The sequence below is a fragment of the Coccinella septempunctata genome, chromosome 9 (genome assembly GCF_907165205.1).
Source record: "Coccinella septempunctata chromosome 9, icCocSept1.1, whole genome shotgun sequence".
NCBI lineage: Eukaryota > Metazoa > Arthropoda > Insecta > Coleoptera > Coccinellidae > Coccinella > Coccinella septempunctata.
This window is the reverse complement of record NC_058197.1, coordinates 14,000,056-14,021,599: the sequence shown is the minus strand read 5'-3', so window position 1 is coordinate 14,021,599 and position 21,544 is coordinate 14,000,056. Positions and strand designations below refer to the sequence as shown.

General features: G+C 38.7%; 6 protein-coding genes across 8 annotated transcripts in view; 3 read left to right on the top strand and 3 right to left on the bottom strand.

Annotated features, from left to right (window-relative positions):
- Nucleotides 1–37: 37 nt before the first annotated feature.
- Nucleotides 38–803, bottom strand: LOC123320096 (uncharacterized protein F58A4.6). The gene is made up of 2 exons (XM_044907269.1): nt 513–803; nt 38–453 (listed from the first exon to the last, which is right to left on the bottom strand). Exons 1-2 carry the CDS (start codon nt 785–787, stop codon nt 39–41), a joined length of 690 nt encoding a protein of 229 aa, XP_044763204.1. The 5' UTR covers nt 788–803; the 3' UTR covers nt 38.
- Nucleotides 804–1,080: 277 nt separating this feature from the next.
- On the top strand, nt 1,081–4,670 carry LOC123320021 (bleomycin hydrolase). The gene is made up of 8 exons (XM_044907159.1): nt 1,081–1,409; nt 1,466–1,620; nt 2,069–2,314; nt 2,465–2,602; nt 2,663–2,911; nt 2,966–3,192; nt 3,251–3,371; nt 4,075–4,670. Exons 1-8 carry the CDS (start codon nt 1,400–1,402, stop codon nt 4,300–4,302), a joined length of 1,374 nt encoding a protein of 457 aa, XP_044763094.1. The 5' UTR covers nt 1,081–1,399; the 3' UTR covers nt 4,303–4,670.
- Nucleotides 4,671–4,728: 58 nt separating this feature from the next.
- Nucleotides 4,729–5,714, bottom strand: LOC123320022 (ribonuclease P protein subunit p29). Its single transcript, XM_044907160.1, has 2 exons — nt 5,058–5,714; nt 4,729–4,966 (listed from the first exon to the last, which is right to left on the bottom strand). Exons 1-2 carry the CDS (start codon nt 5,578–5,580, stop codon nt 4,827–4,829), a joined length of 663 nt encoding a protein of 220 aa, XP_044763095.1. The 5' UTR covers nt 5,581–5,714; the 3' UTR covers nt 4,729–4,826.
- A 137-nt stretch (nt 5,715–5,851) lies between these two features.
- On the top strand, nt 5,852–7,469 carry LOC123320023 (60S ribosomal protein L22-like). Of its 3 annotated transcripts, none has more exons than XM_044907162.1 (3): nt 5,911–6,068; nt 6,855–7,007; nt 7,143–7,469. In XM_044907162.1, the coding sequence occupies exons 1-3, from the start codon at nt 6,060–6,062 to the stop codon at nt 7,428–7,430; spliced, it is 450 nt and encodes a 149-aa protein (XP_044763097.1). In that variant the 5' UTR covers nt 5,911–6,059; the 3' UTR covers nt 7,431–7,469. The 3 variants fall into 3 exon arrangements, with proteins under 3 accessions (XP_044763096.1, XP_044763097.1, XP_044763098.1); XM_044907163.1 differs by having other exon boundaries at nt 5,945–6,068; nt 6,779–7,007; XM_044907161.1 differs by lacking the exons at nt 6,855–7,007; nt 7,143–7,469 and adding an exon at nt 6,151–6,709 and having other exon boundaries at nt 5,852–6,068.
- An 870-nt stretch (nt 7,470–8,339) lies between these two features.
- The window catches only part of LOC123320929, a 191,412-nt gene continuing 178,207 nt past the window's right edge, over nt 8,340–21,544 (top strand). Inside the window, exon 1 of the transcript XR_006538824.1 lies at nt 8,340–8,506. The gene's annotated coding sequence lies outside the window, so the exon portion shown is untranslated. The remainder of the gene's footprint in view (nt 8,507–21,544) is intronic.
- Nucleotides 8,589–21,544, bottom strand: part of LOC123320927 (calsyntenin-1) — a 125,412-nt gene continuing 112,456 nt past the window's right edge. Inside the window, exons 3-13 of the mRNA XM_044908421.1 lie at nt 19,940–20,226; nt 17,331–17,529; nt 14,399–14,724; nt 14,122–14,249; nt 13,881–14,057; nt 13,603–13,725; nt 13,316–13,525; nt 12,689–12,926; nt 12,415–12,602; nt 11,988–12,302; nt 8,589–11,015 (exon numbers count right to left, since the gene is read on the bottom strand). Coding sequence (XP_044764356.1) covers nt 10,809–11,015; nt 11,988–12,302; nt 12,415–12,602; nt 12,689–12,926; nt 13,316–13,525; nt 13,603–13,725; nt 13,881–14,057; nt 14,122–14,249; nt 14,399–14,724; nt 17,331–17,529; nt 19,940–20,226 — 2,398 coding nt within the window. The 3' untranslated portion in view covers nt 8,589–10,808. The remainder of the gene's footprint in view (nt 11,016–11,987; nt 12,303–12,414; nt 12,603–12,688; nt 12,927–13,315; nt 13,526–13,602; nt 13,726–13,880; nt 14,058–14,121; nt 14,250–14,398; nt 14,725–17,330; nt 17,530–19,939; nt 20,227–21,544) is intronic.

Here is a 21,544-nt window from a genome sequence, read left to right as displayed (position 1 = left end):
CAGACATCCTTATTACTCAATGAAACTTCTAAAAATCTTCAATCGTTAAATTTTATTTTTTTCAGGTTAGGTTCTTCCCTATGATGAACATGCAGAAAATGCTCATATTGTAATTTGGCCCAAATTCCTTTACACATTCTTAATAACCTAATATCGACTACCACAGAGCTTTGAGCTTGTTTAAACTCATTATAGATAATACTCCTAGCTAGTTTAAATTTTTTTCTCTGGATTAGGCTGAGGGCAAAGTACAGTCTGCACCTTGCTGCTATTTGGGGATCGCCAAGTCTTAAAGCTAATTTGAATTGGTTTACTGAAATTTTTGCTGCCGTCTCAGCACATTCTTGAAAATAATCACCTAATGCAGAATATGCACCGCCTAATGTTGATAGCCATGAGAAGGTATGATCAAGTTCAGATCTTTCCTTTACCATCTGACATATGCGGTGATTCCTGGAAATATGTTTGAGACAAGAATCGGCATATGGAAATAGTATAGTGAAATTTTTTACCAGTTATAATCTATTAAATCTCTTGTTGTAGTTTGCAACACTAGTTCCAAACTCCTTCCTTTCAAGAATTTTGTTTGATTGCTGATGAAATTACATCTAAATATTTCGCTTTCCTTCAATTCTTTCATTAGGTAATGAACAAGAAGACAATCTAGTGTTAGTTTTGGTCGTTTTCCTTTGGATGTTTGTTCTTTTGGATAAACTCCATCCTTTTGTATCACAGATTCCTCGTAGATGTACAAATCATCTTTGATGATGATGAATAAAATTTCCATAATTTATATAAAATGTAGACGAAAAATATTAAATTGAACACTCAATCATTATTATTTTTCACACCTGATTTTGACAGGTTAGGATACTCTAATACTTCTGAACTACTGACCATAATAAACAATAACTAAATGCAAATTTTTCAAGGACGTCCACTTAATTTTTTTTATTGTCGCCAAATTCATTGTTTATTAGGTAATTGAACTCCACCGGAATAACATGTGAGTAGAACTGAACGAAGAAAATGCTAATTATTTTGCAGAATAACATCAAACATTGATACGAAAACAATACTATTCCGCAATGACTCCAATTTTCTATTTATCCTTTTTTCCAAATACAGTTCAAAACTTTTATGTTTGCTTTTCTTCTGAAAATTCGAAATTTCAATGATAATATCTTGATGGTTAAGAATCATCTCACTGCGGCCGTAAAATCGCTTATTAGAATGTTTGTATCACTCATGTGATCTAAAAATTAGTAAAAAACTAGTATTTCGAATAGGGAATTAATTTAGTGAGTAAGTGGTTTACTCGCATTCATACCGTTGTCTTTGTTGATAACAGTGACATTGCTTTTATTTTTTATTTCAATTTTATAGTGAATTAATTACAATGGAAGTTGGTAAGTTGGTGATGATTGATGACTTTTAAATTTTGATTTAATTATCATTTTCACAGAACTGAATAAATCGATTATTGATGGGTTTAGAAATAAATTTTATGAGGACAAAACCAACATTTTAGCATTAAATGTTTGCTCTAGAACGGATCCTTTCGATGTTTGTTTATCACGAAAGGAAATAGAAGAAACAGTTCACGTATTTAGCCACAAGGTCAGTAAAAGTGATGTTTTTCTACAATGTATGTCAGTAGGTGCTCATCCATTTAATGCAAATTAGGGATGTGCACCTGCAGCTTTCTTTGCCAGTAGTCATTCTAAAAATAATTGATGATTTTGTACATATTCCCAGCTGTTGCATTTACTCTAATAAGACTTGTTTATTTATAGAGTATTGATTAGATAGCTACTGTGATAAGTCTCACTCAAAGCTCAATAGAACTGGTGATTATTTATACAAAGAACAATTGATGTTGTGGTTCTATTTATTTTTACTTTATTCTTCAATCCTTGTATCAATATATATGTGTTTACAAATTTTCAGGATCTTTTTTGATCTCTGCTGAATTTTAAAAAGAATAATTCAATTTTTTATTTCTTTGTTGAAGGCTGACACAGAAGTTATGAAAAATTTCTAGTGACATAATTCAAATGCTTTTCAGGTTGAATGTGAGGGAAAACCAGTTACCAATCAGAAAAATACAGGAAGATGTTGGCTGTTTTCGGCCTTGAACGCAATGCGTATACCCTTCATCAAGTCACAAAACTTGGAAGATTTCGAGTTTTCCCAGTCTTATCTGTTCTACTGGGACAAAATAGAGAGGGCCAATTACTTTTTGAACGCAATCGTTGAGACTGCCAGGAGGAAAGAACCAGTTGATGGACGACTGGTTTGCTTCCTCTTTGAAGTATGTAGGGATTTTTTGTCAAGTCCATTTTCTTGATTGTACAGAAAAGTTTTCATGAACTCAATCGTCCTGGGCCAAAGCCACTCTGCATCAAATCTACTGATCTTCTGATCTAATTAGAACGAGGATCTACTTTTAATCTTTTTCTAGAACGCTGTACCTGATGGAGGCCAATGGGATATGGTTCATAATCTTGTAGTGAAGCATGGTCTTATGCCCAAAAAATGCTTTCCTGAGACTTATAGCTCTGAAACTAGCTTGAAAATGAATCGTCTCTTGAGAAGCAAGGTAGATTAATTTTTTATTTTGGGAGCAATTTATGTATGGTAAATGAATTTTTTCGTTCAGTTGAGAGAGTATGCCAAAGTTCTACGTGACATGGTCGAGAAAGATGAAAGTGTTGAAAATATTCAAAAGAAAATCGTTGCGCAGATGGAGGTCATCTATAGAATAGTGGGAATTTGTCTAGGCGTTCCGAACCAGCAATTCACCTGGACTTATTACGATAAGAACAAGCAGTTCCACAAGATTGGTCCGATAACGGCTGTGGAATTTTATGAGAAATACGTGAAGCCCGTTTTCAATATGGACGATAAGGTTAGTTCATTTGAACTACCACTCAAATTCGACAAGTTGTAATTTTTTCTTTAGGTTTGTCTCGTTGCTGATCCAAGACCCTTCAACGAGTATGGTAAGACTTATGCTGTGGAATTCCTGAATAACATGGTCGGAGGCAGACCCTGCATCTACAACAATCAGCCGATCCAGCTCTTGCTCGAGGTTACTGGAAAAAGTATCAAGAGCGGAGAGGCGGTTTGGTTTGGTTGCGATGTATCGAAGCGATTCGCCAACAAGCAAGGGTTGCTGGATCTGAAAGTGTGAGTGATTCGGGCCAAGATACGAAATTTTGGGAAGGATTGAGAATTTTTATTTCAGGCACGATTTTCCCCTCGTTTTCGGCGTTGATTGCCATAATGACCTTTGCAAGGCCGACAGGTTGATTTACGGGGAAAGCTCAGTCACCCACGCCATGGTGTTCACTGCCGTTGATGTTGATGTAAGTAGATTCATGTTTTCGATGTAAATTTGGGTTTACTGTGGATGTGCCTCGGTGATAAGTTAAAGTTATCAACTGAATATCGTGAACAAGATAATGAGCCTGCAGGAGTGAAGACATTTTCTTATTCAGCAGCAGCAGAAACTGTTTTGGCTACGATTTTGCTTTCTGTCAAGTAGCAAATTTTTTGTCAGTTGAAAGCTTAGAACATAGATACATGTATGTATCTATGTTCTAAGGTTGAAAGTTTGCGGTGGTAGGGATCTTTCAATTTTAATTTGACTAGCGACATCTACCGGGGATGACCCTAAGTTTAACGAAATGTGAGGGGTGGAATCTGCTTGTCGTAAACCCCTGTTTCCACGTTCGTTGGGTAGTAGCAGCACTGGCTATATAGTACCCATATTCCCTACGCCAAATTTGATTACCCTCGTGTAAAAACTTTTCCAATTCGCAATCGATATTGATATACGAGTAAAATAATCATTAATTTATCTCGCACGGGAATTCCATTCCCTTTCAATTAAATAATACAAGATATTTTCCATATGCTAATCTAAGCCAATTTTCGTAAATTAAGTTCAAGTAATTTCGTTTATAGTTAATAAGAAATGGAAGCTTGAATCGGCAAAAAACGATTAAACTTACAATAATGATAATATTGGATTGGTGTCCAGCATTTTATAAATGTTAACAATTGCAGGAAGAAGGAAAAATAGCCAAACTTCGTGTTGAGAATTCTTGGGGAGACGACAAAGGCGAGAAGGGCTACTTATTGATGACCTCCGATTGGTTCATGGAGTACAACTTCGAAGTGGTGGTGGACAAGAAACATGTACCCCCAGAGGTGTTGGAAACCGCTAAATTGGAGCCCATCATCCTGCCAGCCTGGGATCCAATCGGTACCCTTGCTAGGGAATGCCAAATTTAAGATAATTTTGACTGTCCCGATCGATATACAAGATATTAATTCTGATCCAATCGTTATTCGATTGGATTTCAAGATGGAATTTCTCCTCCAAGATGATTTGCTTGGGAAATTTCTGTTTGGCAGTATGGAATTGATTCTTCATTCGAAAATCTGTTTAATAATGATTTTCATATTCGATTATAATATTCGTAATTGTGCTTAAGTCAATTTGCGATCGATGCATGTTCAATCTCTTCATAAGATTTAAAATCAAAAAATGTCTTGTATATCCAATATTTTATCATTTATTTTTTTATTAATTATGTAATGGAATTGATTTTCATATATCATTTCCTTATCGAAACAATGAAAAGCGATCAAGTCAAAAATATATGCTTCATTTCTTTATACCCAGCGTCCTATGAGGGAAAAAAATTATTTCAAAAATTAATACAAAGTATTTATTCACACTCCTCGATTCTTCGATCACATTCTGTTTTAGTAAACTATAATACAAATCACAGATAAATTTTTTGTTAAATTGATCAAGAGAGGTCTGGAATCATATGTCCCTTGATTTTTTTAACACTTCGTTCACTAGCCCTAGTCATTAGATGCTTTCCGAAAATTGTGAATTTCATGTTGTCCAGACGGAACTCAAACACGGATGTTTCCTTTAAGATTGCTGAAAAAGATAAGAATTCATTAATTATGGCTGTTCAAGGGGAAGATATCGAATGAGACGTTCAGACCAAATTTTCACTGTCAGTACTTACTTTTTAGTTGGGATGCTGGAGTGACAAGCTGGAAAGTCATTTTTGTTTCTAAAACTAATATTCCTGTCATTCCTATTTGAGTGGGTACTTTAGATCTCACAACTGTTACTTCGGCACCGATCAGTTCGGACTTGGCAATGATAGTGGTGAAATTTAGCCAGTCTTGATCTTGGTATGTGGGAGTTTTCTTAGGAAAATCCAAGTTTTGTCGTAAATATTGTTTCCACATTTCGTGTATACCAGAAAGTGACTGGTAATCCCATCCGTTTTTTGGTAATTTCAATAAATTCAGCTCTTTCCTTTGCTTCCTGGTGAGGAAGTTCCTTTTCACTTTTCGTTGTTTTTTCGTATTCACATGTGAAAATCTAGCCAAGACGAATGTATAATTGAAATCTTGCTCTAAATTTTTCAAATCACCTTTGGGAACTGTGGACTTGACATACTTTTCTATATAATTTTTCACTATCTTAGTGTTATACAGATCTGGATCCGGAAAACAACTTGCTGGTAGTGGTAACTCCATATCTATCTATATAACTGGATTTCTTCGTACCGAGTTTAAGTTTAATAATTAAAAAATTTACTAAAATACCAAGTTTTTCAAACAAGAATTGAGGTTAATTTGGTATTTTGACATTTGAGTAGTAATCCATAGAATTTCATTAAATTAATTTAAGAATAACTCACTGAATAACTGGTTTTCTGTTTTAGATTGAATTTAGAAAATCCTCATAGAAATAACTGATGCAGTTATGTAGGATTGATAAAATCCTCCCAAGATTTTCATAATTTTTTTTCGAGTAACTTCAAATTTTGCATTGCAGACTACCAACATGCTAACTAAGCTAACTTGTGGTAGCACTGCCGTCATAGAAGAAGAAGAAGAAGATAAAGTTTGATAACCAGAGAGTGGTGATAACCAAAAAGTTTCCTTTCAAAACTCTCTTCGTTTCTGTCGTGTCGCGTTCGCAAGGTTATTAACTTTGTTGGTGTGTAATCACAATGGTTGCTGTGAGTATATAATATTTAATAACTATATTAATAATTGTTGAAAATATTCTTACATTTTACTCATCTTATTTCTCCGTTGTAGAATTTTCATACATAAGAGGAGATTGGGTCAGCGATTCAATAAATAAACCAAGATATGTCCCTTATAACCTCTCTTCGAAAATTGAATTCTAGTGTAATGAAATATATTCCGAATGGAAAAAACGTGAAACGTCCTAAACCTACTTCATCAGAAGTTTTGACCAATTATCTTCTCCAATGTAACGAACCTCCTTGGACTTCATATTTTGTGAAGTACAGTAATGTAATTGATGACCAATGGGGTAAATCTCATTTTAACTGGACAGTTGGAAATTCCAACTACCATATTTTACGAACGGGTTGTTACCCTTACATTAAATATCACTGTACCAAAAGGCCGAAAGAAGATTTACGTTTTGAGGATTACTTCTTCAGGTTCATCAAAGTATTCAATCTTGGAATTCCATGTCTCGCCTATGGTTGTGCTGCAATTTTTCTGATAACCTATAAGGAAATTGTTGAAACACCTGGAGGAAATGTTTATATTTATTTTCTTTACAAAGAAGATAAGGGTTCCTTGTATTGATTTGTATCTCATATAAAATATTTGTTAGGGATTATTCTTGGTTTATTCATTGAAACTGTTGCCTCTCCTCTTTCAGTTTAAATTATAATTTTTATGTTTGTAGACCATGTGTTCAACCAACATGGAGTTGCATTTTAAATTTCTGGTTGAAACACAACTAATTTTGTTGTGGATTCCAGACAATGCAGAAACCAACGGCCCCAGCTAAGGCCCAGCCTAAAAAGAAGCAACAGATCCGTGGAAAGGGACTTAAAAAGAAGAAGGTATCCCTGAAGTTCACAATTGATTGCACACATCCAGTTGAGGACAGCATCATGGATTTAGCTGATTTTGTAAGTAGTTTCTCACTACATATTTCATCTCAGCATTCAAATAATGATAATGTTGAAAGTATATTTATTATCTTATTTGAGATTTTTCGATTGGTTCTCTCCAAAAGTACACAAAAAATTTTCTTTTGATTGTAGGAAACTTACCTTAAAAGTAAGATAAAGATAAACAACAAACTTCAAAACTTCAGCGGTAAGAACGGACAACACTACGTTACCTTGACCAAGGAAAAGGGAACTAAGCTTGTTTTGTCAGCTGAAATTCCTTTCTCTAAAAGGTATCTTAAATATTTGACCAAGAAATACTTGAAGAAGAACAATCTTAGAGATTGGTTGAGGGTAGTAGCCTCAGGAAAAGACAGTTACGAATTGAGGTACTTCCAGATCAACGACCAAGATGAAAATGAGGAAGAAGATAACGAATAAATTACTTTTTAATAGGAATAAAATTTGTTAAAAACCTCATCATGTGTTTTTATTCTCCTATTTTGTTTAGGAGTTGAATTCTGTGGAAGTCTCCCATAAAATATCTGGGTTCTGTGGTGTAATGTTTTTTTATGGTTTAATTGTCATTGTTTGAAAATTGAAAATCTTGTGTAGTTGTGTTGTATTCATTGTTATAAAATTGGTAAGTATATAGTTAAATATACGATACTTGCCAAATAGCCACCAATACATGTATGTTGACAATTCATTCGCGTGTAATTTTACTTGTACGAATTGTTCGGAAAGATTTTCGACGATAATCTAAACCTGGTACGATGATCGAGAACGTTTGATATGCGTATGGAAATTGAGAATTTTCAAATTTATTCGGAGTAGATATAGTTCTTATTGTGCAAAATTTCCGTCCGAAAGAAATAAATCTATGATTTGTCAATTACTTTTTCCCACTTATTAGTTATAAGGGTTCCCATTTCGTGAATGTCAACTACCTACATTGATTTTCATTGGTTGGTTTAGATGGTTTTTCTTATTTTCCGCAAGACATTATTCTCGAATAGAATGCATAGATAACTCGCATGTTCAATGCAGACGACTGCATTTTCGGACGATTTTTTTTTTCATTATCTGGAAATTTAAAAAAATATTTATTTGTAGATTATGCAAAGTAATATGAAAGTCAAATTCCGAATAACTTTGTCTTTATAGAAAACGCTATCATTAGAATGCGCCATCTGTGAGTCGATATCGGGTGAGGAAAACAAAGATGGCGTCCTTTATTGAAGAACTTTATATTAACTTTCATTTTCCCTTGAGCCTCGACCCTTAGATGGCGCCACCAGTGGCAATCAGTCTCGTTATGACAAATTTAATTTTTTGTTGCCTATCTTCATAGATAACCTATGGATAACCTATCTTGCGAAAGTGGTGAATTTTGGAATATTTTTTAAAGGAATTCAAACATTGAAAGCCAGCTCATTATGGATAATGACCGAATTTTATGGAGATACTGTTATTCACAATTTCTCATATATGGATCAAGGTAGTGCCTCGATAAGGTGAAATTCTCATTTTCAAGTCGATAATATTGATAGAAAAAAAAAACTGGTGGTGGGCATGAAAGGATTATAGAAAAAAAAGTTACTTTTAGATATATTTATTTAATATACATTCATGTATTACATTATTATTGTGGTATAACATCTAAAAACATTCGGATATTTCATCTCCATGATGATGTACACACAACAAAGCGTTTTTAACTGGTAGATACAAAGATTACAAATTGCATGGAATGTACCACTGTTACTGTTGTCAAAAATAGTGTTTTCATTGAATCAATTTTACTACTTTGCCTCACAAGATCAAATCGATCACTCGATCAGGAATTGATTTGTCTAACATGTTCGGGAATTTGGTTTCGGAAGACATCGGCATCTATTTTATCGATTGAAAACTTCCGAAAAATGTTATGAAATATTTTCTTTATAAATCCATCCATGTTTTTGGGTATCTGTAATCTATTCAATCTTGATGAAACAAATCCTCGAAGCCTGTAGTGCTTGATTTCTTTCCTCCTAAACTAAACAATTTTGACATCACAGCAACTATTCTAAAGTCAACATTTAAGAACTGAGGAAGATTCGAAAATAGAAAATTAACAAACTGGAAACCTCCAACATTCATATTGCATAATATGATATAGATTTTCTTTCTTTAATCTCTACTATTGCATTCTCTTAAAATAAGCATGTATTCATTCAAAGAAATTCATTTTGTTAATATATATTTTATTCATATAAACGTTATTAAGTACCCATTCTTTTTCCTACTCTTACAAAAAATAATAGCTGCAAAATTTTATGTACACTTTTTAAACTACTACACTTAAACCAAAAAAAGATTGTGCGAGAGAGAGATAGAGATAGAGAGAATACAAACAAAGACGTCTAAACATCGGGACATGTTAGTTTTAATGAAAGTAATAATATTTTTTGGGAATAAGATGTGAGTGCAAAATTTAAATCTTGAAAGTTGTCAAATAGAGGAGGATCCTTTAGATTTTATTACTTTCATTAGTGAACTACTGCACTGCTATTGACAGATTTACGTAGAATTGATTGAATTTTTCAAGAATCTGATATGATTTTGAAATTTTTATTGAGACATCCTATCTGCAGAAATGCGCAGAGAAAAGTTAAAATTAAATTAAATAATTAAGTACAAAATTAATAATACTCGTGTTAGTGTTAGCTAAGGCAAATAAAAATAAGATTAGTGAATCAACAATAAAAATATCGAGAATACGATAGCTGAATGAATAGCTGAAAATTCTTTTTACACAGTGAAAAAAATCTCCCACATTCCCATAGATAAATGCAACATTTCAGATATACAAAGTGTAAAAACATAAATTTCGACTTTGAAAGCTAAGCTCGTTATAGCTGTTAGGAACATTGTCAACATTGCATGCTACATTTCTTTTTCAGCACACTATTTAGCCTCAAGTTTGTTCCAAAGCCATCGTTATCAGCTAGCGAATGTGCAAGATTTTTTTCAGCAAATTCATAACGTCCTTAACTCTAAAAATCTTAAATTTAACAAAATGGCTGCCTCAACATAAACATAGCGAAAAGCATGGGTGAATAAAATAGCCGTTCTCAAAGTTGTTAATCAAATATTTTCGAGAATTTTGTAACTAAAGCTTAGTTTCAACGTTCTTGAAAAATGGTCTCATTCGATGAAGAAATTTGAGATATCCTATCTAACAGTGTTGAAAAAGATACACTATGTGTATATAAGTCTAAAATTCAATTATGGACGATCGTTTGATATTTTCAGTAACCATATTTAGTACCAATGATTCATCAAAGGAAAAATGTTGAATGGTCAACGAATTTCAGGAATTATACTAAAATATGATTTTGTTATGTTGAACGTAAACCGATGTTAGGTATACAGTGTGAATATCGGATTATTTAAATGAATATTTTGAGGATAGATGGCACAGATCTCTTTGTGATCAGAAAGCTTAAAAAATATCCAGAATTCTTTTCAAATTGAAAAATGTCTTTTGGTTGATCGATAAGTCTATTCAGTCGGCCTTTGTCTATTCAGGATTTAGCGTGTGTGTGTTACATTTGAGGGATTTTTGGATAGATTGTGAACTACTCAGTTTTTTTATGAGAATGTTTGCGAATACTCTGACGAGGGAATGTCTTGAACATTTATTTCTTGCACATTTTCACCCTACTCTAACGTAACATCCACATATTGGACGCGGATATCAATGGAATTTTAACCGAATTAAACTGAATTTTCAAAATGGCCGACGTCTTATGGCTCCTTTCCCCAGCTACTTTACATGGTAGTGTGATCCCACTCTAGTTGACTTACATTTTGGTAGTCGTGTTTGCGGCTGCGCACAGGGGGTTCCTCCTCGTCCTCCGATGAGTCGGGGATCCTGCAGGACCCTTCCATGTTGTCGTCCTCTGAGGACGAGTCGGAGTCTGATTGGTCGGAGTCGGTGAACTCTGCGTTGTTGCCTTCGAGTTTTCTCTCGGCGGTCTGGAAAAACGAGGGATTTTTTGGAGAAGAAAGAAGTTTAGCCTGTTGGGGGCAGATCTGAAGAGAAGTCGGCAAAAAACGTGTCTGCGATGGTTCAATTCCTTCAACACTTTGCTATGATGAGTGTTGCTTTTTATGCATATTGAGAGTTGGCAATACTGATATTGCCAGGTGAAATCTACCATTGCGTTAAAAGCAAATGGTGGCGTGTTTTTTCACGAAAATCGGTAATATGGCAACTGTGACTCTTGAAATTCAAAAGGCTCTTGATTCAGACCAATGAAAGATAAGCTATTGGATCAAGTCTTGGCAAAACCCTTGGAAGCAATGCCAACTCCATTTTTCATTTCTAAACACCCTTTGAAATGGCTTTTGGTGACCATCTTAATGGGATGAAATTCATGGATGAGTTGGGAGAAAACTCATCCATATGGCTGAAGAATTAAAAGAAGGAGTTACAGGCTTTGGGAAATTGAAGATCTGTATGCCTCTGGGACATGAGCCTTCTGTCTTTCAGCTTGAAACAAGGTTTCACAATCCCCACTCCAGTTCCTGTGGACAACCCAGACCCGGTGAACTAAGTGGGACCTTCAGGAACAAGAAGTCTGTACTCTGCAAACCTCTGATCTCTATCAGGAACAATGATCCTCAAGGGCTCGCCAAACCAGGAGCTGGCGCCTCTATGGGGAAGGGATGCATTAGGATTCTTTGCAATCTTGAGAGCCCTCAAGTACTACATACATAAGCAGTTTACTATCACTCCCTTGCCTCTGTTCCCAAGGCTAGTCATTGCAGCGGTAAGGGTTAGGCAGACTTTTCATTTGGTCATCATCAAACTGTCGACGACATTGTATGATCTAAGAGAGCCAACTAGGAACCCGTTTTGAACCGTTCTCTTTCCCTTTAAAAAACTTTTCAACTTCGAACATCAAAATGATGAGGTTTTCACCAATTTCCCTCGAATAAACTCACCTCCATCGGGTTGACCGTGATGGTGAGCGCAGAATCATCCCAGGTCATCTCGGACTCGTGCTCTTCGGACGCTGTCTTATGGTGGGCCGCCCTTATCCTCACAACCCCCAGTATGATCATGAAGAGCAGGAAGCCGATGCAGACGACGACTATGATGGTGACTGCGTGAGAGCCACCGGTTGCCACCATGGACATGTGGTCGGTCGGGATGTATTCCCTGGACACCACGGCAGCTGGTCGCATGAGCACGGAGTGCTGGTTGATGGTCGCGTGGGCCGGAAGGGGTTCTTTGGGCTGGGGGTGGATGACTGTGAGCTGCAAAAGAAGACGGATTAGAAAGGTACCGACGTAAGGTCGAAGGGGAGTTGTTATCACACCATATCTGATGTAACGACTAAGAGAAAACTGAACCAAGATCTTTACTCACAGTTTGTACATATTCATTGGAGGTGAATCGACCATTCAGTTCCGAACATGACAGTTTGAACACTCTGTTCAGGTAGTAGGCAGGTTTCTTGTTGGTGTACACGATCAGTCTGAGTACTTGTTCGTAATTGAACACCATATCTGATCCAGTTATGATCACTCCATCTTTAGATATACGAGCTGCCATGCCTAGAACAAAAACATAGGATTTATCGGATATAAACATTAGTTTAAAGATGAAATACAAGAGTAAAAGTATAAGAAGTTGAACTCACCCAATCTCTTCAGCATTTCCTCTGGCACCCCTAGGTTCTCATGATCCGGGTTCAGGTTGGGGTAGATGGACAGGGAACATTTGTCCAGTTTGAGTTCGCCGGTGATGTGGATGTCGGCCAATACTTTGACGCCCATCCGGAAATCTTCGTATTTCCTCGCCATGTTTCCGGTGCCGTTGAGGTGGATGCTTGGCGTTTGAGGCTTCAGGACCATGACGTATGTTTGAGCGTCTGGGACCTAAGAAAAATCGTGTCATTTATGGCCATGTTCGGATAGAAGTGAGGGTTATAGAAATGTTCGAATATTGAGCTATCGAAAAGCTTGGCAAGAAAGAAAATCTGGAATAAGAAGAAGAGGAGATTGAGGAGAAACTAATAATGGGACCTGAAAGTTTTTCGTTTTGAGGAAACGCCTTCACGAGTTCAAGAGATTAGAAGATTCTGTTAAAGGCACTCTCTGCTGGAGTCCTAAGTTGCTGAGAACTCTAGAACTGGATGGGGAGTCAGTCTTGTAATACCCAAGGAAATTTACGAAAAAAAGTGGATATGATGCATCAGAAGCTCGAGGCACACTATAACTGGTCAACAACTCAACCTCGAGCTACAGATATTAACCTTGAAACTTACCCTAACAGTTTTTCCATTGTCACAAGTTACGGTGGTCGATAGTCTGATATTCCTGCGGCCGGCTGTGGGGAACTCCCTGGTGTTAACGTATCCAACTTTCCTCACCAAAGTTTCCAAGTTGGTCCTGTTGTCTCCTTCTACCGTTACTTCTGTGAGATCAGAGTTCGTCAAGAGCTCCATGCCGGGTTGAAGAAGCTCCATCGCTGGTACCTACGATAAGGAATATGGTAACAGTTATGGGAAAACCAGAGATTTCATTTTGGGGAGAGGTTCGTCCCGATTCTTACCTGCAAACTTTCCTTGCACTGATGCAAGCAGCTAAGAACTTCTGGCTTCTCAGTTTCTCCAACCAAGACGCTCAATCCAGCAAGGTAGCCTTTCAGATGGTGCTTCATCTTGTTGTCGGATCCCTGAAGATGTTAAGACATGTCCATGAAGTTAATCATTTAATCGAGTCGCTTGATAATGTTTAAATTATTGCATAGAGTAATTCTTTCGGAAATGGTTGAACCAAAGCGTGGTTGTTTTTAAAGAATCTAAAAAAAAGTCGTAACAATTCACTCACTTGCCAGCAAGCACCGACTGTTAGGGTGGTGTTGATTCCCTTGGTTGGGTGCAGAGGCCAGTCATCGATGACTTCTGGATTCTTCTTCTCTGTGTGGAACAGTTGACCGTCGATGTAGAGTTCGACGTCTGGGAAACGGACATTGACAGCGTAGTGATGCCACTGGTCGTCGCAGATCTGTCGGTGAAAAGCATAAAATTAAGTCGTACGCTCTTAACAACGGGCCTTTTTCGTCTCTTACCTGTGGTATCTTCCATCTCCATTCCGCCGGTCTGAATATGTTCAAGTCGCCTTCGGAGAAGTCTCTTCTCAACAGGAGGATCAGTCGGCAGTTTCTAACGAAAAGAGCATAATGGTGTCTGTTCATTTCTGCGGAAAAAAACAGATCGTTTAAAATTTGCGCCTCACTCGGCGCCAACAGAAAATAATGGGGCCAAGAATAGGGCCCTGAGGTATACCACCACTGGATAAATCGTCGCGTTTTACAGGACATAGGCCCATTTCAAGTCTATACTTACTGTGGTCGTCAGCAGAGCAGAGGATATGCTCCTTGATATGTTTATCTTGATGTGGGTGTTGAGCGTGCCTCATCCACGTGGCGAACGTGAAAGTGGACGGCAGGTTGTGGTCCAGCACGTGGTTCGGAATGGAGACGGCGGTGGAGCTGCCGTCGAACTCGAACATCTGGTCTGATTCGTGACCCTCGTCCGAAATGAGTGGCTTGGTCCATTCGGCCCCGACGCCAGGGCTGGGGAGCAGGTCGATGGCGGACGGCGATGCCCCGCACAGCTTACGTTGCGACTGGACGCTGTAGGTGTCGCGGTCGCAGCCTTTTCCGATATGTCTGTAAGGAAGAACGGAGTTGCAGGCTCGCCAATCTGAATTCAAGTCCTACGGTAGGGTATCTTCAGAGACCGGGGTTAATTTGATGAGATTTGGTGTCTTGGTGCGTACAAACTTCCTAGACTCAAGACTAAGACCTAAGTCTAAGAACTGAAACCTAAGACCCGAGACTAATGGTGGATCCATGCTAAAAACTAAGTTTCAAGAAAGGAACCAATCTATTAGGTTCTTAAGTCTTTGTTCTAAAGAACTATGCGTCCACCAGACTCAAGATCCAAGTCTTAAATTGAGAATTATGACTTATTCATCGTCATCTGTCAATAAGGCCTATCTCTTCCTGATCTTAATATCAGGTCTTAGTTCTTAGAATCCCGCGCAAAACCAATATAACCTAACCTCAGACCGAAAAATGAAAGTCATTACATTAGTGAAGTAATGAGAGAGTGTTTACAACTTTCCTTAAGAACTTACACTCAAGATTTGTGACTGGGATGTATTAGTCATAACTCGGACTGACAGAATCATGGGCGCCCGCAGAAATTTTTCTCAGGGGGGGCAAAATATCATCTACGATTAGTTTTACTGAAAGAAAAATTTCTCTAACGGTGTCTATCAGTATCTCAGGGGGGGCCGTGGCCCCCCTGGCCCCCCCCCTGCGGGCGCCCATGGACAGAATCTACACTTTCAGTATACCATAGAGACCTTGTCTCCATGGTCCTGCTAGTCCAAGTTATGATGATATCTTTCATAGCCTTGTGGCGTAAATCTGACTTAAGATTAGTCTTAGGTTCTAAGTTAGGTTAATGCAGCTTTCCTAATGACTAAGATCTAAGAGCAAGAATAGACACAGATTCACCCTATGGGCTGCATAAACCTACTATCAGATCTTAGGACATAAGATTTAGAGAGTTCCATAGTAGTGAACTGATGAGAGCGTTTGTGAAACTCCTTATTTTTTGGGTTAATTCTCGAGTTCTTGGTTCTTAGGTCGAGGTCCAATGGTAGGTTCAGAATTAAGACCTAAGAGAGCTACCAAGCTAATTAGATGGCGATTGCGGGAACGCCACCCTCCAATGAGAACGTTCTTTTCTTACGTCTTAGTTCTTATGAACTCGTGAATCCACCATAAGACTCAAGATTCAGAACCTAAGCGTAAGAAATGCGAATTTTGGTATGTTGACCGTCATCAACCAATAAGGTTCATTTTTTTTTGTTCTTCCTTTGTTCTTGACAATTTTGCGTTCATAGGGCCTTCCTAAGAACGAAGACTAAAGTCTTAGTTCCTATAGTAGGTTCATGCATCATTTCTAAACACCAAGATATAATGGTGAGTTTATGCAGAGTTACTAAGAACTAATACCTAAAAAAGGGACCGATCTTAAGAGTAATGGTGAGTTTATGCAGTGGTACTAAGAATTAAGACCTAAGAATAAAGCATCAATGTAATGGGCAGATGACGATCACATAAACGCCATCGAACCGAAAGTAAATTGAGGGATTTTGAAAGGTTATGCCCGCTACAAATCCTAACAGCGTTTTTGTTGCGTTTCGTTCGTGATTATTCAGAAAATGGAAAACCTTCTCCACCTTAGGTTTCCAGTTATAATTGAAACATAAAGACGAAGTTTTCGTTATTGTCCTAGTCTGGAGGGGGAAGTTTTCGCCCCCGTTCCTTTTAGATTAGTGAAACATTTAACAAGCGACGAGAGAACTGTTGCTTTTAAATGAAACACGCGCAATTTTGTGCACAGTTTAATCAACAAGGAACTAAAATCAATATGGAGCAATTACTTCAGTTGAACACTTATTCCGTACTGTCGCCATGCCCTTGTTAATTACAGTTTCAGCTAGTCCTCTCAGCGGGATTCTAATTTGAGTCGAACGAATCCGAATTATTGTCTGCTTTTGAATTTGTTTCAGGTTGGGTAATTTGAGACGACGTGAATCTTTTCGAATAAGTATTCGCTTGGGGGCTTTTTCAATGTTTCAGTAGAACCTTTATATATAAACTGTAGTCTTTAATGATAAATTGACTTTTGTAAATTTATTTATACATACATTGAAAAAACTACATTTTTATATCGAAGCTACTTTCAAGCTTGGAGTGTATGCATATTCTTCCTCCTTGTCTTGTAGTTCAACAGCGAGTGCCTGCGTTCATACTAATGAACAGAATCAATATTTAAATGTTTATCAGGTTGATACATCGGTTTACAGTCGTGGAGGTTGGGACGTTGAATTATTTTATTAGTGCACACTTTTCCAGGAATAGAGGTCGCATTTCATTGGCCTATCTCCGATCTCATGCATTATGCGGTTTTTATGCAAACTGAAGAATCAAATTACAGGCTCTTGGAATTTTTATACTCTACCGAAACGCCAAACGTTCATTAAAAGGGACGTTTAGTATCTTTCATCGGGATATATGTTTGAGGTTGAAATTTATTATTCAAGCCTTCAAGATATTTGGTTTTCTAGCTTGGGAAACCCATATTGTAGCTGTTTTGAAGGACGTCATATTTTCAATAATTGAAATGCATAGGGTTGTGAAGTTTGAAGCGAGAAAAATTGATAATACCCCGAATAGGATTATGAAAAACAGTTTACCTTGTAGCCAGGTCAACTCTAGTCAACAACTCCTTGATATTGCATGGCACATCGCAAAGTTCCAGCGACGCAGAGGGAAACAGTTCTTGTTTGCCGGTGGTTGGTGCATAATCTACCCTTTCTGGCAATCCTCTCCATCCAAGTCTGCACACTTTGTTCACCTTGATCGTAACCATGACAGGCAAACTCTGCCTCATACCTGAAAATGTGAAGTTATGAAGGAATCTGTTGCATATCACAACAACTGGGGAAAATTTAACAATGTCTACAATTGGTTAGTTAGTATCAGTTGGACGTTGGAATGTACAGAAAAAACACTACGTGAGCGATGAAAATCGATAAATTCTCCTATTGTATATCTAATATTTAGTGTCAGTTCTTGTCTTTCTTTTGAAAGTGGTTGGTGGATTCCCTATTAGGCTCGAGTGCATAGGGTATAGGAAAAGTTCTGGACATTCTGGATATAGACATCAGAACTGTTGAGAAATGTTTCTTGCATTGGGACTAAACATAAACCCAACGAAATAGCTATGAATTCCTTCTCGTTAAATGGAGGCATCAGCTTGGAAGTCTGAAATTTAATATAGGGAAAGAATCCTAGATAGTAAACTTCTGTGGAATGAGCATATTGAGATCACTGCTAGCACTGTAATGAACCGGGATCATTGTGGTTCGGTTAGGCGCTCGCTGCGACTATGTAAATCTTCTGTTCTCTACCCTACTCATTCATAGGAACCCAAGGAGGTCGTCAATGGTGTCGATAAAACCGACAACATCCTTAGGGGCCTTAGCCGTTACCGCATAAGTACCCAGGACCGGTTTCTCCATATGGATGGTTCTTAGGCCAGCCAGCTCTGGACACTTGCATACATGTGTTCAGCTGTTTCTACTTCTGATCCACAGAGCCTACAAATCTGATCTGCTGACTTTTTCATATGGTACAAGTGATATTTGTACCTTCAGTGCCCTGTCAGCAGTCCCATCATCACCCGAAGCTCAGCTCGTGACAGCTTCAGCAGTTTTCTGGTATAGGTCGGTGAAATCATCACGAATTTCTTTGACTGTGTAATTCCAGGAGTGTTTCTCCAGAGGGTTATTCTGTTGTTCAACTCCCATTGTTGGACCGCTGCCTTATATTGGCATTTTCCAAGCCCACAAAAAGGCTCAGGTTCAGCAGGTGTTAACCCTGATGCTCTTCTTTCAAGTTCATCGGCTTTTTCATTTCCCTCAACACCACAAAAGTCCTGGTACCCATAGTAGAGTCACTGTGTTGCCTCTGTCCAGTTGCTTTATGGTATTAAGGCACTCCCATGTCAACAGAGATCCCTGGCAGTGTGATTCCAGGGACCTCATCGTGGCCTGGCTGTCTATGGTGATATGAGCCCATTTCAGGTTCATTTAAAGACACTCCTGAGCGCATACGTAAACAGACAGTGTCTCGGTCTGTAGAATAGAGGGTTCACTTCCCAGGGCTTTAGAGACACTCAGTTTAGGTCCATATACGCCAATGTCAGTGCCTTTCTGCGATTTTGATCCATCAGTAAACGATTTACGAAACTTATTGCACTAGGACGGTCAGCTATGACCGTTTCAAATGCGTATCGAAATCAAAGATGATTGTCATAACATCCGATGGTTTTGCCAAGAGGTTTGAGTCCATTTGATTCAATATCCTCATATGTCCAACCCAGTTTCCGGGTAGGAGATTCTTATTGCTTCCTTAGGCCTTAATGTACGTGAGTCTGGTTGTTAAAACCTGGGGATGCAAGCCAAAAATACCGCGATGGATCTACACCATCAAAGTGAGACAAATAATTACTAATGGGGTAAGTCAGAACAACACGATGAGACCCACCGATGGATTACAAGCGGTAGCCTCTGTTTGCATCACTAGGGCCATGGAAACGTGCCCAACCAGGGCATTGGAGATCATAAGACATCTCACACCTCCATAGTACCCACAAGAGAGGGTTTCAGGAGAAGAGAATCACTCTGAAGGAATCTTCCGAGGCTGGATCATTCTTTGGGACTTCTTGATCTTGGCAAAAATACTTACTGGATTCCTTACAGGGATTGCAGCCCTAGACCCCTGAGTCTAGCAAAAACTGGCAAGTGCAGAATCTGTGGGGAGGAAGAAGATACTCCTAACCTAACCTAACCTAGTGACAGAATGCCTTGCCATTGCAAGCAAAAAATGCTTTGCACGAGAAACTTGGAGGACCGTGGAGGAAACCTTCTTGAATCCATCCAGGCCAGCTATAGACGACGTAGTGGCGAGAAAGTGTGATGCAAGTCTCCTTAAAATCTACAATCCACTACGTTTATTATATTCTGAAAGCATTTCTCCAGGTAGTGGTTGCGTTAATGTTTGCCTATGTCGACTCGACGGTTACATAATAAAGTCATGGTGGTTTTGAAGGATAAACGACGCCTTATACTGCTCCAGGATGCTGCTTTCAGATCGATTCCCCATGTTTGTGCAGTAATCCGATCAGTCCCGGAGCGCTCACCGCTAGTTAGTCTTACCCACCCACCCCCTTGTACATCCGGACACCTCGAAAATTAGTCCGAGCGCCCTTCACAACCCCCAAAATCTGATTCGAACTCACCGCAATCGTACGCCACCACGCTCAGGATGTGATTGTGGCTCCTCTCGTAGTCCAGCGCCTCCGTGTTCCTGATCACGCCGTCGATGTCGATGTCGAAGGGTTGATCGGGGGTCAGGATCTCGTATCTGCACACGTCTCCGAATTTCGGGGTGCAGTCCCTGTCGGTGGCCTCGACCCTAACAATCTCGCCGTATATCCTACCCTCGTCCACTTGCCTGACGTAGCTGGGCTCCGAGAACGTCGGGGCGTATTCGTTCACGTCGCTCACGGTGATGTGGACCGTTGCACTGGAAACAAAAACGCTTATTAGGATCGTTTGTTGGTGGAGGAGCGAGGAAATTCGGGACATTCGTTGGATGGATCTGATTATGGGTTGACTGACCGGCCAAGAATGACCGAAAAGTTTTCAGAAATAAGCTCGAAACATGCCGAGCTCGAATACGAACTGTTAGAGCATTTTTCTACAAAATAGTACAGCGCAAGGATTCCTAGAGAAGCTGGAACTTCTAAACACAACTGTAGACAGTTTTTGGGATTGTTGTCCCTCATCAGTACAGTGTAGTGTTAAACATTTCAACCGGAGGATGAGTTCTTTAAGTGAAACCGGGGCGTCGCTCTGAGCAATATTTCCAAATCTCATCACGATGCGCCACCTGTCCCACCAAGACCGAACCAAGCCTCACTTACTCTGTATAATCCTACACCCATCCATGAATCCCATACATAACTACATACAGGGTGCTGGGTGAGTCTCCGACTTACAATAAGATAAAATTTACCTCTATAAATTTAAGCTCTATTGGAACACTTTGAACAACATGTTAGCATTCAACGTTGTGCAAAGTGTTCCAATAGAGCTTAAATTTATAGAGGAAAATTTTATCTTATTGTTTTGTATGTTTTCGCCATCTCTGGTGTTTTTTTAGGCCTGATGAAGCAGATGAAAATCTGCGAAACGTCGCCGAATATATTTCGAAAGTTCTTAAGTATTTGTCCTTATTCCCACAAAGAAAACCCCCAGTATGAACTTTATTCGTTACTCTCTAAATGTACATATAATTGTTTTTTTTTTATTCTGACGACGCAGTCCAGAAATGCGAAAAAAAACAATGAAAATTGCCATTTTGCCCAAAATCAATCATCATCAGGCCTGTCTCTGCTAAACGTCTCTCGCGGAGTCGCATCGAGCGTTTCAAGATTACGTGGAAGCACGCAGCATTTGAATTAGGGCCAAAATTACCCGGTTCCGAGCTTTTGGAGACACGTGACATGTCCCCGTTCCTAATTTACCCGACGAGAAACGACACGGGAATTATCGGGCCACATTTCGCGTAATTGATACTTGAAAATGGTAATTAGAGCGCGTCTGGGGGGATGACTGGGCGATCTTGAGCCATCCTGCAACGGTGCACGATCTCTAATTGGGGGAAATCTCCGCTTTATCGGAGCGTCCCGCGGGCTATTTTCGATTTTGGCTATTTGTAGCCAGTCGGGTGACATCGGGAGCGAGTTTAAAACAAGTTTAAAGAACGGGGTTACATATGCGAGTGAAAAACGTCAAGCGGAAGTCGAATAACCGGAGACAGATCGGAAAAAACAGAAAAA